This window comes from Panthera tigris, chromosome E2 (assembly GCF_018350195.1).
Source record: "Panthera tigris isolate Pti1 chromosome E2, P.tigris_Pti1_mat1.1, whole genome shotgun sequence".
Taxonomy (NCBI): domain Eukaryota; kingdom Metazoa; phylum Chordata; class Mammalia; order Carnivora; family Felidae; genus Panthera; species Panthera tigris.
In genome coordinates this window covers 59,779,620-59,805,131 of record NC_056674.1, presented here as the reverse complement: position 1 = coordinate 59,805,131, position 25,512 = coordinate 59,779,620, and the positions used below count along the sequence as shown (strand labels likewise).

Genomic DNA, 25,512 nt, shown 5'->3' with positions numbered 1-25,512 from the left:
AAAAGGAGAAGTCAAGGACCGGAACAACTTCCAGACACGAGGAGACAGGGGCAGGAGCGCCCCGTGCCACGTGTGAATGGCCAGCAAAACCACCAACATCAGTTCTACAAAAGTTCTGCCCCTTGTAGCGATAAAAACTCCACAACAAAATATCTTAAAACTGAATTTACAGACACCTTTTCCTCTTTTAAGAAGAAAAACTGTGAAAAACGTCGTGCTCACCTCCCCCCATCCTGACCCCAAATGAAAATGTCATTTTTTCCCCGAACATTTCATTCTGAAACAACTCTGATGACAAGAACCAACAGCAGCACAGAGAGGTCCCGCGTTCTCCTCATCCAGCGTCCCTGACGGGGACACAGGAAGACACAGGACAAAACACAACCAACCAGACGCAGGCCCACTGGCGTCTCACCAGGTGGAAATGCACTGTCATTTCTTTGGGGAAAAAATGATTGGTTTAGGTCTGGTAGGCTCATCCGTCACTGTCCTCACAGATACCTTCATTGGGACAAAATATTTAATTGTTAAAGGAACTAGCTAAGGCTTTACTGTGATAAAACTAATCACATACTCTAACTTATTACGAGGTAACCATTAGTGGCAGCAGCAATGTCTTCTAATTCCTGGCACTCAATTCCTAACAGAAACAGAAAATGCGGGATCGCATGAACAACAGGGAGGCGTTTATGAAATCTAAAAGGGCCAAGTTGATCAAAAATCTGAAATCCAAGCAGCAGTCTAATGATTTTTTAGCAACAAGAGTATTAAAACAAATCTGTATGGATTTTCCTTCTGGAGGCTACGAGCAAATTAAGCGCCCTGCACAGTGGAGGATCCTGCCAGACGTCTCAGGCCGCTGGCTGGGCCTCGGCACCTCTGAAACGGAGCTTCCCCACCCCGCCAAGAGAACACCCCGCCCGCGGCCTCCTGCAACCCGTGTCCGCTCTCCTTTCCTTTCCCACCCAGTACGGGCTTCCTCCTTTGCTTCCCTGCCCGCCCACCGGTCAGCAAACGGACCGTGCTCCTGCGTGAGGCCCGCTTCTCACGGGACCAAGCAAGCACCCCTTCAGCGGCATATCCCTATTTGCCCCTCAGAACCTCTGCGCCTCTTCCCTTGGCACACGGCCTGCTCACAAGGCTTGGATGTGTGCAGCCCGTGGCCTCCAGGTGAAAGCACCTCCCTCCTGACACATCCCGAGACCCTCTCCCCACGGTCCCTCCCCTCCAGCACAATCGCCTCCTAAGGAAGCAGGAGTCAGGTGGCCACGGCTGCACGTGCGTGTCATCCCGGGACCCCCACCCATCTCCCGCCATGGAAGGAGCCCGTGGGCCCTGGGTGGGCCCTGGGCAGCTCTGAGGGCCGCCACTCACCTCGCTGTCTTGCGTGATCTGCACCTGCTCGCCCTGTGGCACCTGTGCGATGTGGAGGTGGCCCTGTGGGATCCACAACAAGAGAACACACCAAGGAGCATCAGAAGGAAATCAAAGCCACAGCAAGCAAGACGCGCTTTCTGGAACTTTTGTTTTCGGTTACCTGCCGGCAACCCAGGACAACTAAATCCTGAATAGTACAATATACGCATAGTATAAGCTTATCAAATAGCCTCCTGAATTTAAACTGTCAGAATGTGACACGTACAGAACATTTTATGGCTAACTCTTAATGGGGCCTGGAGAAATCTGTCAAGTCTTTAACTGCTACCCAACAGGCAAAGTTAAGAATGTGAGGGTCATTTGGAAAAGAAGGGAAACAGAAGTTTCCCACAAAATTAGACTAACTTCTTTTTTTTTTTTTTTTTTTTAATGTTTGTTTATTTTTGAGAGAGACAGAGCATGAGCAGGGGAGGGGCACAGACAGGGGGAGACACAGAATCCAAAGCAGCTCGGGGCTCTGAGCTGTCAGCGTAGAGACTGATGTGGGCCTCAAACCCACAAACCGCAGGATCAGAGCCAAAGTCAGACGCTTAACTGACTGAGCCACTTAGGTTTGTAGACACAGGCAGATAAACGATTCCCATAAATGCCAACATGGCTCAACACCACTGCAGGATTTTCTCTTGCTTTCATTTTACTGTGTGTAAACTGTTTTGAAGTTATTCTGGAGTTCTTTCAAGAACCTTCTTACTACAAAGGTAAGAATTAACCGCCTTTGTGATTGTCACCTAAACAAAGAATTCACTATTTCTATTCACCATCTATAACTGCTATCTATCTCATCTGCAAGATGAAGAACCCCCCCCCCCCCAACACACACAAAACGCTCATTAGCACTTTCCGGAAGCCGGCCCTTTTCCAAGCAGCATGCTGAGTGCAACGTCACACTGAGGCCACCCTGAGCTTTCCAGGAGAAAGCCTGGTCACGCAGCTGGGTGTGACTGGACGGCCAACAGGACCCCGGGGGCATGAAAAGGCCCCGCTCCCTGGTGACGCTCCCGCCCTCCTGCTCTCCCCAGCCGTAGGGGCCAGCATGAGTCTGGAGGAATTTCTACCTGGGCCAGACCACACAAGGAGGGCTGAGGCAGGGGTGTGGCTCACTGCTAAGCCAACTGCCCACACGAGTCTAAGATACAGCCAGGCATCCAAAGGAAGTGCTATGCGATCCCTGAGGCCACTCACTAGCTCTTTCCACTGACCCCAGGAGGAAATTTTCTTCCCTCAGGAAAAGGGTGCCCCTGTTTCCGAACTGAGAAGACTATCTATGATGCATCGACAGCGCCTCCCAGGATGACAGGTAAGGGCAGGGATGGTCGAATGGCCTGACCCCCAGAGCTGACGGCGGCCACGGGGGCAGCACGCGCAGGGGAGCCACGAGGGGACACCGACAAGGACACACCCTCTCGGGAACCGCCCTCATTTATGAGATGCAGAGCCGACACCCCGAACCACTTCTTTAGACTGGCGCTCTGACCTCACCCCAAGCGACCACGGCACGACCCGGAAACGCAGGGGAAGCCGGGGCCCGCCCTCCCCACCGGCCACGCCCCCACCCTGCCTGCCCTGGCCCCGGTGGGGGCAGACTAGCGAGAAGGGCACATACTACTTGGACCTGTCCGTCCTCTCCGATCTGGTGGATCTGGACCTGCTGGGCGTTGGCCAGGGCGTAGTGCAGGGCCTGTGGCGGAGGCTGCGGCATCTCGCTGGCGGGGGGTGGCGTGCTCATCACGGTCTCTGCAGGGAAGTACAGGGGGCCTCAGCAACCAGCGGGGGACAGGCCAGCCGTGGGCACGCCTCTGGGCTTCCCTCCCCTGGGCTTCCCTCCCTCCCCAGCACCACCTTCCCCCAAAGAGGAAAGGAAACCCCTCCTTCTCGGACAGCAGTGGGCAGGTCCCAGTGAAGGGGCCACGGCATCCTGTTGAGTCATGAGTTGTCAGTGCTGGGGATCGAGGTTTCTGACCGGGGGACAGGAGTCCGGGGAAGGACTATTCTGACAGAGGAGTCTCATCTGCTTGTTTAAACGAGTTGCTCAGGATTCGTCAGCAGAAGTGAAACAGAAGCACAAAGTTGGTGTTACACCCTGCTTCTCACCAGTACGGGATCGGTATTTGTTCACGGACAATTAAGCCCACCATGGAAAAAACTCTCCATCCTCTTGTTTAAAGATGCATTTCCAATAAACCTTCACTTCCTTTGTTTAATCCCAAACGAGACCTTTGTGTTGACATGTTGTGTATTAATTTTAGTTGTAATGATACCTCAATAGAAGATTCTCAAATGCTCAAAAAATTAAAGGCTCAGAAAAAACGTTTTGATTTTGTGCATACAATTTTTCCGCAGAGAATTATGGTGGACGGACAGTAAGAAAACGTAAACACAACAGGATGAGACTCAGCGAGATGTGGACTGTTAACACAAAGGAGAAAAAAGAAAGATGAAAGATGAGTATATTTTTCTTCTATTCCATGGGCATTAAATTGACACAGTATATACATTCCACTTCATAACATTTTAATATTTTTTTAATGTTTATTTTTGAGAGAGAATGAGAGCGTGAGTGGGGGAGGGGCAGAGAGAGAGGGAGACACAGAACCCCAAGCAGGCTCCAGGCTCTGAGCTGTCAGCACAGAGCCCCATGCAGGCCTCAACCCCATGAACTGAACCATGAGATCATGACCTGACACGAAGTCAGACACTCAACCGACTGACCCACCCAGGCGCCCCTCGCTGCATACATTTTAAAAACTAACATAACGGTGTTAAAATGTTAATACTTGCGTTATGTCAGAAATTACATCCTTCTCAATGATTTCAAAGTATAATGAAAAGCATCAGGTGTCAACGTTTTAAAATGTCGACTTAAAAATACGTAAGGAGGAATATACACTTTCCAACCTCTTAAAGAGGGTACGTGACCACAACACTTAGAGTCCACTCTGCAGGTTAGTCGTAACTACTTAACTAAGTAGATGCTCAAATAATTCCTGCTCTAGTGTCAATAAACATCAGCTGATCGTGCCAGTTCTCAACGGGTTCAGAGATCCAAGAAGAATTAGAACCCCAAGGTTCTAAAGTAACTGCAGAAAACAGGACATATGGGTAGCAAGTAAATGCTTTTCAAACCTAAGACTCAAATTCTTGAATCTGCCAATTAATCAACAGCTCCCTATAATTACACAAAGGAAAGAGTGTGCAACAGAAAGGCAGGCCGCTCCAAGAGCCCCCACACCCCCGCTCCCCTCTTTGTCCAGAGGAGAGACCGCTGCACCCACAGATGGGCAGGCAGTGGACTGTTACGAGCTGGTTCTCTGCAGCTCTAAAATATCGGGCGCTGCGCAGACACCCTCCTGAGGCCTTCAACTCACTGATGAGGCCCGCAGGGAGCGCGCCGGGCTGCAGGTTAAACCGTGAAATGCAGCCACCTTTAACTTAAGCACTTACAAAAGTTTCCACGGTGTTGCCAGGTGGGACGGTACAAGACAAATGTTTTAATAAATTGGTGTTTTATGAATTCACTGACACTAGGGAGTGTATGGTTTGTGTTCAAATGGGCAGTACTGATTCACCTTTAAATAAACTAGCCTTGGCTCAGAATTTCCTTTAATAGTATTTATTTGGAAATTCCTTTTTTATCTGGTAATTCCAAAATAAGTAAGACAAACCCTGCTGGAATGACTACCAATTCCGAATTAAGTCAGGAATCCTGGCTTAACTGCATTTTCCCGGATTATTTCTGTCACCAGAATAGGCTTCAGTCTCAGATCTGCTTTGTGAAGCTGAGAGCGTACAAACAGAGCAAGGAGAACCTGCCAGAGTCCCGTTAGCTAATCACCGACTTGGTTTTCTCTAATTTTAGTCAAACATGCAGTACAATAAAATGGCAAACAATTACATCAACAGGAACTTCCAAAGCAACGGACGTTTTTAAAAGCGCGTTAAGAGAAAAACACGCTCTGGGTCTCTCTCGAGAATTCGATTCCAGGCGCGCGGCAGGCAGCTCTGGCCGCCGGCGGGCCGCACGGGAAGGGCCGGCTGCGGGGCGCGAGCAGGAGCCGGGGACGGGCTACAGCGGCTCAGGGCGCCTCCTCGACCCACCCCAGGCGCACGGGCCTCGGGAAAGGAACCGTGCGTGCTCCTCTCCCTCCCGAGACTTGTTAAGAGCACCACCTCCTCCACCTCCTCCTCCTCCTCCTCCTCCTCCTCCTCCCTGCGCACCACCGGGGGCTGGCAGCAGCCTTCTCACGCGGGAACGGGAACGACACCCGCTTCCGGGAAGGGCAAGACGAGGGCAGCCCTGCCCGCTCCCCGTGCCAGTGCGCTGCGCTCCCGAGAGAGGAGCCGCCGCCCAGGCCACGCGAGGGACTACTGTTCTTCTTCCAAAGCCACCGGTGTCGGCGGGCGGCCGGGGTTTCCCAGACACCGTCTATTCCCGACAGGGCGTCCTGAGACGCTGGGCTCACGCCCCGCGTGCCAAGCCCGCCCAGGGCACTCGGGAAGTAAAGACAAGCTCGCACGGCGGCCACTCACCGCCCACGAGAAGCCGCCAACGCCTGAGAGTTACTCAAACCCAAAGCATCTTAGAAGAAATGCTGACAGGCTTAGTAAACAAAGAAACAATCGAAGAAACTCCTGTCCCGGTAAACAGAACCACTATCATTTAGTTGAAAGGAACACTACTGACTGGAAGGGAGATGAAAAATCCTAAGTAAGCATGAAACAAGCCGGAACGCCACCACCACACGGCAGGAATCACACCTGAGCAGGAGGCTAAGACCCCCGAGTCTCCGATCAGGGGGTCGGAAGCAGAGTCGGGGCCCCCAGCACACCCGCGCGGCCACTCACCGGACTCGACACCTTCCACCCTCAAACATGGCGCCGGCCGGCCCGAGGGCATCCCCGCTGCCTGTCAGAAACTCGCGGCTCCGGGCCGCTGCCCGGGGGTCCTGAAACGGGGCCGCGCCGTCTCCACACAGAAAGCCTCATCTTGCCCTTCCTCCTCGCTCCTTCGGGACAGACACTGAGCGCTAGCCACGGGCCGGCTCCGTGCTAGCCCCTCGGACCCCAGGGAGAGGGCGGCCGATCCCGGGCCCGCCTGAAACCTACCTCCCTGAGTGTATGGCGTCCACGCCCGCCCGCCGGAGACCCACGAAGGCGGGCGACCTCTCCAGGGGGCCACCGCTTCAGCACATCGTACGGTCGCTACCTCCCTCAGTTCCCCAAACAGGATTGCTCGTTGTGAGAGAAGGGCCTAGATCCCTGGCTGGAAGGTCCCTCGATACTGCCGCTCAGAGAACCACCGCTTGGGGGCACGACGTGTGTGGCCGCCCCTCGTCGTCAGGGATTGCGCGCAAGTCGCTACCGAGACGAGAGGCGAGCCACATCCCGAGGTCTGCTTCAGAAAGGCAAGACCCCGCAAGGATGCCGGGCCACCGGGTCTGTCGCCACAGTGCCGCGGAACGAGAATCCGGCTGACCCTGCCCGCGCTGCCCTGGGGTCCTGACCCCGGCCCCGATCGGGGGGCTCCGGTTCTACGAGCCGAGGCCAAGGGAGACGTTGTGGAGATTTTTTTAAAAAGCTTTAAAAAAAGCAACACCGAAGTCCCAGTGGCGTTCCTGGTGAACCTTCTGCTTCGGAAAAGCCAGTCCTCCAACGATGCCCGAAGGGAAAATCTGGAATGTCCCCTTGCTCTTTTGGGGAAGTCTAACTCAGAGCGGCAGCGATGAGCACGACGACCCGGGCTGACCCCCGCCTCGTCCGCGCCCCCCACGCAGACACCAGCAAGGACAAGAAGCCAGCGGCGCGCTCAGTAATCTGGCGGAGGGAGGACAGGACACGGCGCTCGCCGCCAGACCCGGCCCCGTCCTGCCGCTCAGGGAACCCCACGCAGCACCCACGGCGGTCCCGAGATAACTCACCTGCAGGGCGCGCACGGAGCCGGGCTCCCCGTCGCCGCGCTGAGGGGTGCCGTGGGTGGCGCTGGCCCGCTCCCCCCGAGCCCCCCAGGGCGCGGCACTCGGGACTCCGAACGGAGCGTACCTGAAGCGCCGTACGAAGACGAGGACGGCGTTCTCCTCGAGAAGCTCTTGACGGCCAGGCTCTGGCCTCGCTGTTTTCGCCGCCAGGCTGTCCGACATTTGGAGTCGATGCTCTGTTTGATTCGATACCAGTCAGACTCCGTGATCCCAAATTTATAGAAAAGGTGACCTGAAAGCACACACCCCGTGTTAAAGGACGGCGAGACGAAGGCCACTCCTCACGTCCCGGCCGTGTGTGAGCCACACGAACACGGAACAGCGACACGTGGCCGGGGGCTGAGAGCCTCACCAGCAGGGACCCGTGACGTCACACATTCACGCGCTGACCGGTCCACGAGGCGGCCGGCTGGGTGCCGGGCCCCACGGGCCTCCAGCACGCCCGCGCTCAACCACGTCCACTCACACTCCACACACGGCACTCAGGGGCCTGAAGGTCGAGGTTAAAACCGAAGCCCACGACGCCACTGGAGCTGCGTCCGCAAGCACCAGCTCCCCTCCGCCCGTGCCTCCGGGCCTGCGGCCGTCCCCCTTCCCCCCGATCTCGGCTCGGACTCGACCTCAGCAGCCCTGCCCGGAACCAGCCGGTTGGACCCGGAGTCCCTCCCACCCGCACCCTGTCCGGCTGACACCTAGAGGACGGACACATTTACAGTGTGTGCTGTGCCGAGAGCCCAGACCGCCCGGGCACACGGCAGATGCCCCGGCCCTGGTGGGCTAAATGCGGTCACGATCCACCCGAAGACACTCTTCCGTCGCTGCCCGAGTCCGAGGCCGGCTTCTGTGACTCGCTGTGCCCTCCCTCTGCGCCCGGTCAGGATGAAAACGCCCCGCGGGCACATCATTCTTTATTCCCGAGAGCCCGCAGCCCCGCGGAATGGCATGCCCTCCCCCGCTCCCCGAGGCACCTGCGGCCTTGCCCTGGTTCCTCTGGGCCCGGCGGGGCATCTCACTGACGCCCACACTCGTCAACCACTTACACCGCAGAGCATCCTCAGAACGTGACTGAACGGCACCGGAGTCCTCCCTCCCCCACAAGGAAACGGGGGATCAGGCAGGCCACTGAGGCGCAGGGGGCCAACAGAGACCTTCACTGGACACTTGGCCTCTTCTCTGCCGAGACAACAGGAAGTCAGTCACCACCATGGGAACCACAAGAAACGCTCTTCGACTGGATGACCTCTACTCGAGCGGCTCGCGGAACTTCGCCGACTCACAGGAAAACACGTGGATGAAATTCAAAACTTTCATAATAAAAAGACGGAGCTGAAAAACTTCCTGTTTTGACTGCTAGGAAGGCCGCGTTTACACTGTCCGCGGAGAGCGTGACGGCCGCCTGATCCCTAAGACCTCCTCCTGCCGAGACAATCGCAACAAAGGGAGTGCTCGTTTTCCTAAATTCACAGAAGTATCAAGTTTCTTTTCTCTCGGAAAGATGCGTCTTGATTTCACGAGCATGTGCTTACGACCTCCGACTCTAAACACGACAACCAAAACTTCCGTCACCTAGATGAAAAGGCCCTGGGTTGAGGAGACACAGGATTTACAGGGTCCGAACGGAAAAGAACCCAAGGAACTTCGAGCTGCATTTTGCAAGCCTCGTGCACAGAAGGAAATACACAAATGAGGCCCAACTCCTTGCTTGCTGATTTCCAGGCCACCTCTAAAATAGCCACAAATCATCGATCAATATTTACTCAGTGGTTGCCACGTGCCCCACGATGGCTTTAAGTCCATGGGATTGACTCGGAACGTTCTGGGCTGATTACCAACTTTGATGTCACGGCAGAGCCGAGGACAGCGGTGCCGAGAGAGGGGAAACGGCAACCCGGCGCCGTCAGAACGCCCTTCCAGGGACGCGCTTCGGTAAGAGGACCTAAATAAACCCCACCCTCCTGTCCCCACACCGGCACAGGCAGGGAGAAGCCTCCCGAATGCTGCTAGGAACTAGTGACGTCGCCTGAAATTTTAAATACTTGGTAACAGACACGAACGTGACGCTAACATTTAGGTTCCACTTTGTAAAAACCAATTTACCAGTTCAAAGCCTGGCTTACACCCTTTGAAGAAAAAGCATACGTCTGTACAGTTACACAGCAGCCGTTTTTAAATTCTCCGGAGACCTCGCTGCGTATTCCTGCCAACAGCACGTCCGGCAGCACCCACCCCGCGGCCGCCAGCAACGCCGTCGGGTCAGCAGCGCAGCCGGCTCCCCGCGGAGAGCACCGGGCGCAGGGGGAAGGTGCGCCCCAAGGTGCCCACACGCAGGCTTCGGCTCTGCCCCGAGGGGGCCCGCGGAGGTGTCGGGGTGCAGCCTCAGACCGCTCTGTGCTGCCTGGAAATGCGGCTTTCTCCGACTTTCCCGAAAGCGCCCCTGTCTTTTCGGACAGCACAGAGCACCGCAGCTTAACGAACGCACGGCGGAAGAGACGTCTCATGATGAGTGACAAAGAGGTTACTCTGAGAGGCGCCTGGGTGCATCAGGTGGTTAAGTGTCGACTCCTGGTTTCGGCTCAGGTCACGATCTCACAGTTTGTGACACCGAGCCCCACGGTGGGCTCTGTGCTGACAGTTTGGAACCTGCTTGGGATTCTCTCTCACCCTCTCTCTGACCCTCCCTAGTGGGAGCTTTCTCTCTCTCTCTCTCTCTCTCTCTCTCTCTCTCTCTCCCCACACCCCCACAAATAAACACCTTTCACATGTGATGGTCACAAGAAAAACACACAAAATTAGACAGTCAACAAGCTAGCTTCGGAGCCTGTAGAATTGTCGGGAGTGAGAGGCTAACATCCAGGCCTCCCGGCACCCAGCCGGGTGGAGGAGAAATGGCCACATAACCCCCAGGAGCACCTCCCTGCCTTACACAGCACCCGAGGCCCCACCCACGGACACACAGGAGACCTCGGACAAAAGTGAGCAGCGACCCTGTGCAGGAGACGCGGCCACCTCCAGGCAGCTTCCGGTGCCTTCCCCAGCACATGGGGTCCCCAGGCAGCTGTGGGGCTTCATCTCCTCTGGAAGACAAGCCACTTGTCCCCTCACTGTCTTGGGGGAGAGTGCTCAGCAGGCAAACCCTCTCAGCCGCCCCCCAAAATACGGTCCCTCTGAGCCTGCTTCTGCTGCTTCCCCGGCAAGCTGTCTGCTCACCCCCTCCCTCCCAAAGAGCTGAAGCTCCGTCACCATTAAGCGCCTTCCCACATCCCGGAACGCCCATCCCGACACTGGTGGTTCAAATCATAAAACCACACTCCAGCTCTCCAACAATGAGCCCCACATAGAGCTGAGACGCACTGTGGGAAAAAGAAACAGAGCTGGCGATCTCACGTCCTCGGTGGGTGGCATGGGGCTCATCAGCCACAGAGGAATGAAAACCACTATCACTGCTCACATAACCTCAAGTTCAAGGGGAAAGAACAGAAGACTGCGTGCCAGAAGTTTATTTCTTAGAATTGGTCTTGACTTGACAGCGACTGACCTAGAAAAACAACAGAAATCTTTAGCCCCCGAGTGAGGAGGACTGGTCACCGCGCCTCCCCACAGACCGTGTGTTGTCCAGTGTCCAGGCCGCAGAGCCGGGTGAGCCCCGCTCCCCAGGCAGTGATGGCCCCGACTGAGGAGAAGCAGGAAAGGGAGGCTGAGGGCCTCCCCAAGGCCCTGTGTCCGGGCGACCTGTGAGCCAGGGCCCCGACTGTTCACCTTCTCACCTGTGCTCACCAAACCTGCCCCCCTCCGCACTCCCTCTGGCGCCTCGGCGCTACCAAACACAAGTGCCGGGCACCCCCACAGAAGCCGCGTAAGGCACCGCGTTCGAGTATCAAGCTCCGGAGAACCCGAGCCCTGTGCCCCGTGAAGTGTCCTCTGAAATCCACGTCCTTCCCAGAACCTCAGAACGTGACCTCCCTTGGAAAGAAGGCCGGCGCAGGTGTGCTGGGATCCCACGGGACTGGTGTCCGTCCGGACAAGGAGAGGAGAGGAGCACGTCCGCAGGGAGGACACGAGCAGTGACAGGAGCCGTGCTGTCACACGCTGCCAGCCGGCTCCAGAATCGCAGGCTTACGGCCTCCGGGGCGGAGAGAAGGGGGACTCCCTGCTGCTCTGAGCCCCCAGCGCGCGGTGCTCTGTGACTCTGTGACGCCGCCCCGGGACACCCCGAGCGCACCAGGGGACCTCAGCTCACGCAGGTGGGCGCCAACCAGCTTCTGCGTCACGGCCGCGCGGTCACGAAACACCACCCTCTACGGGCGCAGCTGCTGGGACGGACCTGGGGGCCGCCATCCTCTGTGAACACAGGGCTCTGGCGTGTGCCAAGTGGAGCTCAGACCACCTCCCGAGGGCTCGGGGGCCCCACGGGACCTCACCTCCACCCCAGCAGGCTTCGCGATACCTTCAGAGGTCTGCGACTGTCCACCCGACGGGTGCTTTCGTCGCGTTTCCAGCAGCTCACGCGGGCGAGCGACTTGCTCCACATTACCGTCCAGGAGAGGCTCGGTGGTTCGCTGGGATGAACCGTAAGAACGAAAGCCGTATTTGCAAATCAAGGGGGAGAAGGCAACGGCTGGCGTTCTTAGCTGAGAGCCCCGCCCGAAAACGTTCCAGACGTTTACGGCTGTGGTAACGTGCTGCTTGTACACACGGCACGCGACCTATACGGCTAGCTTACCCGAGTCTGAGGGAGCCCTCCCATCCGTGGGAGCCCTCAAGCTGCACCCTGAAAAGCGTGTATTTCTCAGGGAGTATTTTAGGCACCACTTCCCTCCCGAAAACGCACGTTCCGTTAGAAAGGCAGTTCTCAGACACACGGCCCACGGATGTTTCAGGATTCCTTTTCCCCAGAGAAAGGAAAGGGAGAAAACTACTTCTGTTGACAAACAAAAAAGGGGAAATTTAGATGAGAATCCTCCCCGTGATGACTGCACTTGGCGGCGGCGGCTGTCGCGTTCTGGAAGCTGTGAGCGAGGCTCCCGGGTCCACAGGAAGCTGAAAACAGAGGCGGGCGCGACAAAGCCACCGAGCCACTCTCGCCACTCGGCCCTCAGCAGTCCGATCCACTGCTTCACCTGTTGTGTTCTGGTTCTTGTGCAACAATCTGAACCGGCCCAAAGTCAGAAAAAATCAACAGCTACTTTTAACACCTCAAAATCCCATCTAAAGGTTCCCACTGAGAGGGCCCCTCGCCCGGTGAACGGCTTCTCACAGGAAGTCCAGGACGGGCTGCGGGGAGACGACGACAACAGGGGCCTAGTGTGTGTAGATGGTGCCCCCGCCCCCTTGCGGGCTGCTGTCCGAGTACGCGTGACGGGGCACGTGGGACTGGCCCAAAGCCACGCCGTCAACCCTCCGGAGTCCTGACTCAAACCCAACCCGCCTGTGCCCCTTCAGCCCAGGACTGTGCCCCGGCCACTAGGGGCCGAGGGGAAAGCCCAGGCTTCGCGATGGGAGGAGCCGGCAGGCAGGTGGGTGTGCGATGGGACTAGGCACCCGCCCTCCCACCCAGCCACTCCTCGAGCTCCGCCCAGGCCCCCCGACACCCCTCTTCCAAAGGAGGACGCCCACCGTCACCTGCTCCGGGCACGCGTGACGGAGCCGGGCTCTCACAAGGGCCACATCCCGCCTGCCGGCCCACAGCAAAGGTGCAGCCCGCCCCACGGTCTGCAGGGCTCCGGGCCCCGAGCCCGCGCCCCTCTTGCTCCTCTGGCTGGGAAGCTGAGAACGCAGGCTGCACGTGGTGGATGGGGGCCACAAGCTCAGAGCCACGGTTAGATGGCCAGTTCCAGCCTAGTTCCAGGCGACTCCTCGCCTGCTCTCTCAACAGGCCTCGTCGGAGGGAGGGAGTCGGTGAGGGCAGGCCCCGCGGCTCCAGGAAGGCTCCCTGGGGACGGTCTCTCACAACTGAGCGCAGGGGACTGTTTTCCTTTTGAAAAGCCACTCCTTCGTTCTCTGCAAATCACTTGTGAAAAAACAGCGAACACACGTAGTCGGGGTCAGGGACCCCTCCCACTTCACCGACACCCGCAGGCCGCCCCGGCCTGGGAAAGAAACAGGCCAAGTGTGGCTGCTCGCACAAAGCAGCTGTCTGTGGTGGCGCTCCGCCGGCCCCCGGACAGCCCGGCACCCCAGACCTCTTCCTCGGGCCCCCACGGGAACACGCGGGCGGGCCGGTCTCCCGCCGAAACACTCACAGGCCCCCACCACCTGGCTTCGAAGCAAATACAACCACTGTGCTGGCAACTCAGAAGTTTCTGACGGTCAGTCGGTCCTCTGCTGCAGAGAAATCGGGCGATCTGACCTCCTGGGTCTCGGTTCAGCCAAGCCTTGCTCGTGTCTCCGGAATTCCTAGAGTCTGTCTGCCCTCCTCTGCTTCCACTGCTGCAACCTGGGCCGTACCCCCGTGTTAGTCTCTCAACACAGCCCCGCTACGACACCGTCCTTCTTCAGTCTCCCTGAAGGTCACCCTGCTAGGCGCCCCCCCCCCCCCCAGAGCAGTTTCACAACCCGCACTACCGCGTGTCTCCGCGGTACCGGGCACCACAGGCGCGGATGCCAGGCGTGGATGCGGGCACATTTCCATCCCCCAGGAGCTCACAAGGAGAGGCCGTCTGGGGCTGCGCTACCTTCCGGGGGGGCTCGGCTCGCCCGGCTGGCATGGGCGCATGCGGTACCACAGCTGGTGAGCGCAGGGGACGCCCCAACCTCCCAGGGGACGTGCCCTGAACCTGCGAGGCCGGGGGAAACGGACAGCTCCCGCGCTGAGCCCCTACTGCGCGGCACATGCCAGCATCTCGCGCCTCCTGACGCCCCAGGAAGACAGCTCGGTTTCCCAGAGGGCGGAGGGCTCATGGGAGAGCCCAGCTCCCACACACAGGAACAGAACCGGCCTGTCTGGTTGATGCAGCACGCAACCCCCCCCCCCCCCCACAGTCTCCCTGGGCACCAGCACACTGGCCCCACTGCCACGTGCTTCTGCTCTGGGCCCCACCCCCCGGTTTCCCCATCACCTCCAGGGAACCTTCTCCAAACCTCTGCCCAATAACCTGCACGTCACGGCCCGCACACAGGCCGCCCGTACTCCTTGGACTAATGCTCCAAGGCGCGTCTCCAAATGAGAGGCAACCACCCTCCAGCCTCCGGTCCTAGGAGGCCTGTCGACTCCCCATGGGAAGAGCAGCCTCCCACCCGGAGGCCACCGTGCCCACGCAGCCCCGGGCCCGGTCCAGGCCACAGACGGAGCCTCTCCATCAGGGCTCCCCTTCCAAGCCCCTGACACACTGTCAGGGCCGCGGCCATTTACAAACACCTGACGGCCCGCAGAGCCATCGGGAATCGGGGACCACGGCTCCCTCACCCTCACAAACCCGCCACACAGGGCACTATGGGTCACGGGGTCACACACCACCCCACGGCGGCCTGTCGACACGCCAGCACGAGTCCTCGGGCTGCACACACACCACGTGCCCAGAGACCAGAGTGGCGCAGGCACACCGGAGGGTCCCAGCTGGCATCACGCTCCAGACCGGGGGCTGGCGGACGGCGGCAGCCCGCCGCCTGCTGTTGAAAAATAACGTTTTGTTGGAACACAGCCGGGCCTACTTGTTTGTCAGTGGCCACTTCCAGGGCGGAGCGGTTCCAAGACACCCCGCGGCCCACAGAGCCTGGCCCTCAGGAAGAGTCCGCCACCGACCGTGAACCGCTCTTGCCCCACCTCGGGGGCTGACGTCGGCTGGTTACGTGAACCGCCTCTCAGAAGAGTACCAGGGACGGTTCTCAGGATCCGTGACAGACACCCCTAGCGGGTCAGACAGGAGAGGCAGAAAGTGGAGGGCCAACAAATGGGGACACCATGGCGACGAGCCGCTGTAGTGTAAGAGGGACCTGGGTTCTGTCTCTTAGCGACTGCCAGGAAGATCTACAGTCAGGAGAAAATGCTCAGTTTTAATCTAAAGTATAAGAGAACAGGTAAAAACATACCCGCTATTTTTAGAACAACTACGGAAAAAGTCTTTCCGTTTCTCTCTGTCCTCAACAGAAGGCTCATGGATTGACATCAGAGAGTTTCCTGTGACAAAAACGACTCCTTCCTGGTGGGACAGCACCCTTCCCTGGTCTGAGATAGTGAGTTCCAGGTATAACTCACTCACTTCCCCGCCCTTTGCTAGATGAGACTTAAACCTCACATTCAAGCACAGTGGCCCTCCAGAACCTGGGTCTCCCACGCGGCTACCCAGCCTTTCTGTTAGAAGTCTCGCATCTCGTGTCTTTCTGCTTCATTTTGTGTCTGTATCATAAGCCACGTCGACGCGTCCTGGAGTCGGGCGGGCCCTGTGGATCGGACGAGCCCAGGGGTGAGAGGCAAGCGGGTGCTGCCGATAAGGATATGGGCCACCCGCGGGGCCGCTTGCACCCCTTAAATGTCACCAATGGTACACAGGGATCACTGACTTGAGCACGGGGCCCTCTTCAAACAGGAGGCGCACCACACAGGCCGTGAGGATATCAGGACCAGCACCATGAGCTCCGCCGGCTACGGTCGGGAGGTGAGCCCATCAACAGCCCTCTTGGAAAGGAAGGAGGGAGACGGCACCCTGCTCACGCCAGGGGGAAGCCAGGGAAAGGCCGCGGTCAGCAGAGGATGGGGAAGGCTCTGGCTCTGCTCCTCTCCAGGCCTCGGAACGGCCTGAGGACCAGCGAGGCCAGGGTCTTCCCACGGGCAGGCACCGGCGATGTTCACTAAAGGACACGCTCCACCCGGAAGTTCCTCTCCCGGCTCTGCGACTAGTGCCGAGGCCAGCATCCTCTCGAGCCAACAGCGTGGGTCCAGACTCGGCCCCGAGACGCTACCTTACACGACCCGCCCTCAGCCAGACCCTTCCCGCGACCGGGCACCGGCGGAGGTGAGCGGAGAGAAAGGCCACACTTACACCGGATCCCGTAGATGGTGAGGGGGTCGAGCTGCTTCTTGCCGTGCTTGCCCTGGCCCGAGAGGTTGGACACGGCCTGCACCTCCCGGTGGAAGAGGTAGTCCAGCAGCGTCAGCGCCATCTTCTCGGCGGTGCGGCAGTTGGTGCTGATGTGGAGCATGTCGGACGGGATGATGGCACAGCGCACCCGCATCTCCGGGTTGTTCTCGTCGCCCAGCCAGGTGCCGTTGGGGTAGTCCTCTGGGAGAGACAGGACACGGTCTCACGTAAGCTCACGAGTCCAAAGCACCCCGTGCTCAACTCAAACGCGCTCGGGGAGGATCCTCCCTGGGGGCTGTTGGCGAACTGCTCTCCCAACTTCCAGAGCACGGCCAAGAGCCCCGGGGCGACCCCCAAGGTCACAAAGGAGAGGTGTGGACACCTACAGCTGACCAGAAACCAGTGCGTCGTTTCCCAAAGAGCCGCCGCGGTCTCCAGCGATCCATCTCAGAGACAAGATGTAACACTGCGACCCGTAAACACCCCACTGCCTTCCAGTCGGGCTTCCCTGGGGCCAGGCCGGCCCCACGACCTCAGTGAAAAGCACGCAGAACGCAGAGCGCCGTGCACCGTCAGCCGGTCTGCAGCCGGGGAGACGGGGCTGCCCACAGCCCTCGCGAGTCTGGCGGCAGAAGGCCCCGCAGCGCCGGCCGAGGTGCCGCCCAGACCCGACACCTGGGTCTCAGTGTCCGGAAGCGGGGACACCAAACGAGCTCTAGCCTCCAACCGATTCCCTCCACAACCGCCGCAGGGGAGCTTCACCAGCGACTTCTAACCACCGTGCTTGTTTTCGGCCTGCTGGCGCCCGGAAGGACAGCAAGCAAGAGTGGTCCCGAGAGTGTTAGCGTCAGGGGTCGGGAGGGGGGCTCCCTCGGGTTCCAGCAGCAGGACAGCCACCTGGAGCCCACCGGCCTCTGGGGCGACAAGAACCCACGCACAGCCCTGGAAGTGCTCTGAGGAGAAGCCGCGTGGAAGCCAGGCACGTCCCACGTGAGAAAACGGACCTGCTGCCCTGCACCGCGGGGGAGGCAGCCGGCCAGCTGGGGGGACAAGGGGCTCCAGGGCTGCGCAGACCGGCCCGTACTCTCCTCACTGCGGAGCCCTTCCGTGAGGGCTCGGGGCTCCCCTGTCCTGTTCTGTGGACCTCCCCCACCCCCACCCCTCTCCCTTCCCACCTCTGACCTCCCAGCAGTGAAGCTGGAAGTCTATCACCGGAGAGCACCTTCCCCTGACCTCCTATCCAGAGCACCGTGACCTTTTTCCTCTCCTTGTGGAAACTTCGTTCCCTGCCACACGTGCTTTCCTTAACCCCGAAAACCGCGCCATTCGTGATCTTAAAATCTCGAAAGTACCGTTTTACGTAACGAAAAGCCCCGAGTCTCGCCTGACTGCAGGAGCAGGGCACACAGGAGGGACGGGGTCTGGTGCCTGGGAGCTGCAGGTCTCTGGGACCCGGGTAGCCAAGGGGCCGCGTGCGCCGCTGACACCTGACCTCTGACTCCAGCAGACCCGACGCCCTTGACCAGGTCTGGAGAGAGGCACCGCTCCACATGGTGTCAGACGCCCTGGGTTCGTTAGTTCTTTCGGGTCTCCCCACACCCAGGCTGGCTACCCCGGCGAGCCGCCCAGTCTTCTCTCTGGCCACCTCGCCCGCGAGAGAGCTCCGCGAGGAAGGGCTCCAGGACCAGCAGACGACGGAGCTCCCGGCCTCTCGTGCAAGCAACTCGTCTGTGCCTCTGCAAACTGAAAATCGTTACAAGCCCCAGATTTGGGCTTTCTCAAGGGTGATGTGACATGCAAACGCCCAGAGCTCAGCGTTCACGCGGGGGAAGGCCGGCCACCGCGATGACGGGGAGACAGGCCCACAGCTTGGGGAGAGGGAAGGGGGCGGGCAGTGGGGTGGCTAGCGCCCTGCCCGTCCGGAAGGGGAAACCTCACCCCCGGCGGTGTGCCAGATGCAGATCAGATCCAGCTCCCCCCGGGACCCGGGGAGGACACGGTGGGGCAGAGACCAGGCTCTCGGCCAGGCTGGCTTCCGAGCCAGACCCTTAGCAAGGGGCGTTGGCTTTGCTCAGGCACAGATTCCTTCCAGTCGTTGCAGGAGTGACCTAGACTGCGTGTGAAAGGGCGCCCTGACTGTCAAACTTCAACTCAAAGGAGCCTCAGCCTTTGGCAGAAGGAAGCTCCGCTTATGATCAGAACTGCTGGGAAACCTGACGGCTTTCCAGACCAGCTCTTCTGATGCTGACACGGAAGCTAGCTGAGGTGTGGGAGAGAGCCCCTGCATAAACAGGCCACCGTGGGACGGCAGGGGCGTTTACAGGGAGAGCCGCAACCTCCCTCTGGGAGCCTGGGACAGAAGAGGGACACCAGCTTTCTGACAAGCGGGCCGTAAGTCACGTCACAGCCACGGTTATCGCTGCTTCAATATTTCTCACGAGCTTTATTTTGAAATGTCCCAATGTTTACATTCCGACCTCCCCGAAACAGAAAACGTCCCCATGAAGGGCAACCAGCCCGGCCCCGCTTTGCCAAAAGCCTGGAGCGGAGCAGGTAGAGAGCCCGTCTGTGACCCATGCCTCCACCCTGCCCCTTTGCAGGAGCCTCTCCCAGCTGAGCTCCTGAACCCGGAGGTGTGCACCAGCACCGGGCGAGGCTCAGCAACCCTGTCGAGATGCCCACGTCACCACCGGGGGCCGAGCGGCGGCCGGAGCACCACTTGGGGCGGCTGAGGCGAGGCTCCTGGCTTTAGCGAAGGGCAGAAAACAAATCACCGATCTAGGCCGCTGGAACTGAGAAGAAGCGATGAGTGGCCAACGTCATCTCTCAGAGACACCAGTGGTTTACGAGGGAGCAGAGCCGTGGGCACATGCTCAGTAGATGCACGTTTGTGAGCATCACTCAGCTACTACCACACTCGGCCCGCGTACAGAAAGACAGGCTGGCACGTGATCTACACACAGATGGACGGGACTCGCGGGGCGGTCTCGAGGTCGTATCGGAGATGCCACGAAGGCTCGAACGTCTAGGGTATTTACATCTAAAAATCCTTGCCGGGCAACTCCACGCCTGGCACGGGGTCTAATGGTCAGTACCGAAACCCCCAGTGAACCCAGATGTGATTACACCACAGAGTGGAAGGACTTCCCTCCACCTGCAGCAGTCAGGCCAAGACACAAAGCAAGTAGGGGAAGGAGGGAGGGAGAAGAGAGATGGGGGAGTGACCCGATGTTGCTGAGAACCGACAGATAGGGGACACTGGGAGTGGACAGGATGACAGAAGGACGCCTTTGGCCACTGATGAGGTTACTCGCCAGCTCAAGAACACGTCTCGGTGCAGGAACTACCGTGTCGAAACCTTTCGGGGCACCTGGGTGGCTCAGTCAGTTTAGCGTCGAACTTGCTTCCGGCTCAGGTCACACCTCACGATTTGTGAGTTCAAGCCTGATATCGAGCCATGCGCTGACAGTGCAGAGCCTGCTTGGGATCCTCTCTCTCCCCCTCTCTCTGTTCCTTCCTGGCTCCTACGGGCTTGCACGCTGCTCTCTCTCTCTCTCTCTCAAAATAAGCTTAAAACAAAGAAACTTTCCGCGCTGCAAGCCCTTGCTGCTGACTTAACTGTGAATACCGTCAAACCCAAGGTGACTGACGTCTAATGACATCTTTGTTGGACCTGAGTGTTTGAACAGGAAGACCCCTGTGAGCCCACAGGGAAGGGTGGCAGCATCCTGAGCCACGAGGGGCACAGAGCCACGCCGCACCTGCCTCCCGACCACCACAGACACCCCCCGTGGGCTGGCACAAGCAACGCTGCCCAAGATTGCTGCAGCCTTTCTCGGGAACGGGTAACGTGACTGTGCTGAGCAAGCACCCCACGTTTACGTAATGTTGTCAGAGCAACGTAAACGCTGGACAAGGGCTCAGGGCTGTCTTCCCAACAGTCACCCACATCTTGTCGGGCTGATACCAAGACCGCGTGCCCGGGACGCGGGGGACACGACTCAGTCAAGGACGAGCAGTTCAGGTCTCTGCAAATACCCCCTGAACCGCAGCACTCACTCCAGCCCTGAGAGCCAGCTTCCTTCCAGGCTGCCCTGCACACCCAGCCCGCCCCTCGGTCCCCACCTCAGGGAAGTGTCTTCCTCCACCAGAGCCGTGCCATCTACGCCGTGAGGCCTCCCACCGGCGCCACGGCCCCACGAATCAGAAGCCCCTTAGCACGGGGCCGTCGACACCTGCCCGCCTGTGCCAAGAGCACCTCACCTCGTCCAAACCCTGTACTCTGGCCCTGGCGCTGAAACAGTGTCATGCAAAAGACCATTCTTCCGAACGGCACCCAACTGGACAGCCTCGTGGTTCCAGAACAACAAAGAAAAACACCAACAAACCGACACTGTGACAAACGTGTAAACGCAAGCATTTTCAAAAAGATTCCAACTCTCCGGAGGCAAGACGTGATGCTAAATGAGCGAACAAAGTTACACATCAAAGCGAAGCCTCATTTTTTTCACGTCAGACACGATTAATCGTCAGTAAGACTGATTCATCAGCAATGAGTCTGTCCTCAGCAACTGGCCTCTGCTCAGAGCGCCACAGAAGAGAACACTGAAGGGCACGCCCTCAGCCGAGGACGCCAAGGCCAGCAGGAGAATCGCGATGCTGGGACAACGGCCACGGTGGACGCGGGGGGCGGGCGGTCTCCTCACCAGGCCCTCACAGGAAGTTGGCTTCCGTTCCCCACTCCCTGCTGACACCTATCAGCAAAGACACCTGTCCTCCGTGCCAAGCACACGGGCTTCTGGAAACGCTACCAGAATGCTCTGGAGGATGAAAGGTGTCAGTTTAAATCCCTCTAGGAAACAGTTCTGAGGGTCCTCAAAAAATTAAAAAGAGAACTGCCCTCCGACCCAGCAACCGCACGACTAGGCATTTATTCAAGGGATCCAGGTGTGCTGATTCGAAGGGGCACGTGCACCCCCATGTTCACAGCAGCGCTATCGACAACAGCCAAAGTCTGGAAAGAGCCCAAATGCCCATCGGCAGACGAATGGGTAAAGAAGATGCGGTTTACATATACGATGGAGTATTACCTGGCAATCGAAAAGAAGGAAATCTTGCCATTTGCAACTATGTGGAGGGAACTGAAGGGCATCATGCTAAGTGAAATTAGTCAAAGACAAACATCATAGGACTTCATTCCTATGAGGACTTTAAGAGACAAAACAGATGAACATAAGGGAAGGCAAGCAAAAACAATATAAAAACAGGGAGGGGGACAAACCATAAGATACTTAAATACAGAGAAGAAACAGAAGGTTGCTGGAGGGGCTGTGGGAGGGGGGATGGGCTAAACGAGTGAGGGGCATTAAGGACTTGGGAGAAGCACTGGGTGTTACACATAGGGGATGAATCACTGGAATCTGCTGCCGAAATCACTGTCGCACCACATGCTAACCGACCTGGACGTAAATTTTAAAAGTAATTAAAAAAATAAAAAAACCGTAAAAAAATTAAAGATACGTACCAAGAATGTTATTAAGGTTTAGCACTCAAAAAAAATCCTATAGTATTATTTCAAGAAATGATGCTTCCCCCCCCCCAAAAGTAAATTACTCTAAAAAATGAGTTTCCCTTACTCCCCACCCTCCTATCACTCCTGAAAATAACAGTTTAAATTTCTTGCATAACACAGGAAATTATCTAGAAACTTTATTCCAATCAAACGTCTCAAAAATTCTTAGAAGGCATTTTATGACCTATGTACAAACTATTCACCCCTAACTTCACCAGGCACTCTGTGAGTCCCAGGCACGTGGTCTCTAGAGCAAGAAGTCAAGCCCAGTGGACAAGAACTACAGCCCAAGTCACGCTGCCCAACACAGAAATGACAAACCACTGCCGCGGAAGCAGGGGACCCACCCCAGTGGGAGAAAGGACCCCCGGGCTCCACCGTCACCATCTGTGGTCGTCGGGGCGTTGGGCGGCACCTCCAGGACCCCCGGCAAGAAGAGAGGACACCGGAGACGCTCTGGCCCCCCGCCTCCACGGGGTCATACCGGCCGACCAGCTGGTTTAGTTTCGCCCCCTCTTGGAAACACTCAGCCCTAACCCACTTCCACTGCGGGAGCGAGAACCCGGTCTGGACTCCAGCTTGTCGCCAGGACAATGAATCAGGTCCTTCAAATGGAAAACGAGATGAAACGTCCTTTCACATAAATATCTGAGAAATTCACCTTTTAACGATCCATAGAGGACTTAGTTTACCAAGACAGCTTGGTCAGTTTGGGCATCGGAAACAATAGAAAGGTTCTGCTGGCTTTATTTAAAAACTAGCAGATTATGAGAAAAAGAAACTTGCCTTCTATCCCAATCATTTAAATTCTCAATGCAATTAGCTGGCACTTCTGCAAAGTCCAACGTAATGAAAAACCGAGCGGTAACTTGAATTTTCTTGCCATTAAAACACTTGAGTACAAATATTTGTTCCGAGGTCTACTTGAGCCCCAGGAAGGCGAACAGAAGAAAGCACCAAGCCGCGAGCGGCTGCCACATTCTCACGATAGTACAGGTTCAACGGAGAGAAAAGGGCCACCTGGCGTCATGCTCCCTCTCAATACTTGCTGGCACACGTGTGCACAGACGCGCCCGACCACGACGCGCACTCCCCTCCGGTGACGGCAGTGAGCCTTGCCAAACTCACTGCGTGCCCAGGGCCCAGGCCTGAACACGCTCTCTCCCCGGACGGCACCGACCCAGCACTCACGCGAGCCGGGACTTCACGCGGCCGACTGCAGCTCGGGCGCTCTCTGCTCAGGGCGTCGCCGCCAACATCCGTGCGTGACCGCAAAGTGGCAGGGGCGGGGAAAGTGGTTACCAGCCACTCCAAACGCCGTCTCACTCCAACCAACCCTAACTCGCCACCTCACCTGTTTCCAAAGACAACGTGGTTCTGCCCGTCCTGCCTGCCAGCCCCGAAAAACGTCTCGGTCATGGAGTCCCGTGTGTCTGCAGCACCACGGAGAGAAGGGCAAGGGAGCGGGTGCCCACCTCCTGTGAACGTGCTGCTGGGGCACGCTCGTGGGTCCCGGTGATGCTCCCAGAGGCCCGACACCCTCGGGGAGGGCTGCCCATAGCCGCGGGCATCTGTTGGCTGTGACCGAGACGCCACGTAATCGCTTCTCTGTTATCGTGAGAAGTGACGCTACCCCGAGGACAGTGAACAAACAAAAGGCGGCAACACTCCGTGACTCAGTAGGGGCCCCAGGGTTTCTCAGAGACACGGGACACGGTCACAGCAAACCTCACATCAGCTTCGTTCAAAGTCAGCCTCCACCGTCTCCGGGCAAGACTTCAGGGAACAGACTGCCAGTCGTGACTGGTGTCAGGCTGCATTTTCCATCTCGACCAAAAAGTAACTTTCGTGTGGCTTCTGTTAAGGCCCGCAAACTTAATGACTTTCAAAAGCAACGGACTGCGTACAACGAAGACACGGCCGCGAACAGGAATGGCACCACAGGGTGAATCCCTCAGAGGCTCCCGGAGCCCGGCGCTCCCAAGTCTCCCGTGGCCCTCACTGCCCAGCACACCCGACTCGCCGCGCCCCTTCCTGGAGCAAACATCATCAGCCTCTCGAGCGAGGACAAGCCCAGTGAGGTCTGCTGCCTTTAAAACCGACCGATGGCGTGCGGCTTTCTCCACGCTGCCGCGTGGAGCAGGGGCGGCGAGGACAGGGCGGCCCGGCCCGCAGGCTCTGGCCGTGCTCATCGAGGGCAGCCCCGGGCATGAGCCGACCAAGGCTTTCCAAGACGTGCCCGGCCGGGCCGGCCTCCCAGCGCTGAGTCACTCACGGTACAACTTGGCACCGACTTCTAAATCCTTGAAATTCAGGGGCTTACACTCCGACTGTGCCTCTTATTCACGTGCGTCACCCTCAAAGAGCGCTGGGGACGCTCCGACCTCCGACCGACCCACGAGAACGGACGACCCGCCGGCCATTCTGGCATTAGACACAGTTCACTTTGCACCCATTGCCCGAACAACATGCTCATTTGGGAGCGATGTGACGTCTGTGAGCTATAAACAGATTGATAATTGGGGGTCTTCAGAGAGGCAACTCAAGAGGACTGAGGTACACACAGGATACTACGGAAAAGGGACAAAACCAACGGTCTCTGGCACCGGAGCCCCTGTGAGCGCGTCGCACAGAAACCACACAGGCACCCCGCCGACCGGACGGCAAGGCTGCCGGCTCGGGCCAGGTTGCCCCGCTCAGCACGAGTCGTCACGAGCTCGCCCGCGACCACCACAGCGGAGACCAAGGACGCCTCGGTCCTTTGCCACCGAAGAGCGGGAACCTCCGGGCACAGACACGGTGTCTCCGGGAGGCGTCACACGCTGCCCGTTCCGGAACGCGGGGCGAGGTGCCGCAACGGCCTCCCCGCGCGGCCCGTCCGCCACGGTCTGCCGCGCCCGAGGACGCACCGGCACCCTTAACGCCGGTCGGTCCTCGTCAACCTCGCCGGGATCGGTCGCCGACCTGTCTGTGATCCCGCTCTTGCAGGAGCCCACTTACGACGGCCGGTACGATAGGCTGGCTTTCAATGTTATGACCTCATGAAGAATTTGTTTCAAAAAAGTTCCTGTAAAATGAATTATGTAAACAGATCCTCGAGAAACGTTCCCGGCTACGCTTCCTTCTTCACACACGCAGGCTGATGTTCTGTGAACACGGCAATCTGCACCCGTCGTATTTCACGGCCCCTGGAGCCGTCCCCTTCCTGGCGCCGTGACCGACGACCTCTCCCAAATGAACCGCTCCCGCCAGATGTTACCCTGCTGCCCCCACCGAGTACATCCCAGAGATTTACCGCAGAAGTCACGTTACTGACTGGGCTTTGGAACATTCATGAGGCCAATTTCCAACAATAATCCAATTATAACTCAAGTACCATCCCTCCCCATTAAAGCTGAGTACCCAACATCTTATGAGAAGGATTACTGAAGTTTCTTAAGAATTCTCAAGTGCAAAGACAGCAAGAATTTAAACTCTTTATTAAGAAATCACTAAATCTGGGGCGCCTGGGTGGCTC

The 25,512-nt window shown here is 58.0% G+C and overlaps 1 protein-coding gene across 5 annotated transcripts in view; it reads right to left on the bottom strand.

The window, feature by feature from the left end:
- Nucleotides 1-25,512, bottom strand: part of LOC102955899 (BTG3 associated nuclear protein) — a 112,229-nt gene that overhangs the window by 28,636 nt on the left and 58,081 nt on the right. For 3 of the 5 annotated variants that reach the window (XM_042969765.1, XM_042969762.1, XM_042969766.1), the window contains 4 exons: nt 16,385-16,624; nt 7,474-7,641; nt 3,041-3,171; nt 1,375-1,446 (listed from right to left, as the gene is read on the bottom strand). In XM_042969765.1, coding sequence (XP_042825699.1) covers nt 1,375-1,446; nt 3,041-3,171; nt 7,474-7,641; nt 16,385-16,624 — 611 coding nt within the window. The remainder of the gene's footprint in view (nt 1-1,374; nt 1,447-3,040; nt 3,172-7,473; nt 7,642-16,384; nt 16,625-25,512) is intronic. The other 2 variants (XM_042969763.1, XM_042969767.1) reach the window with 1 other exon arrangement.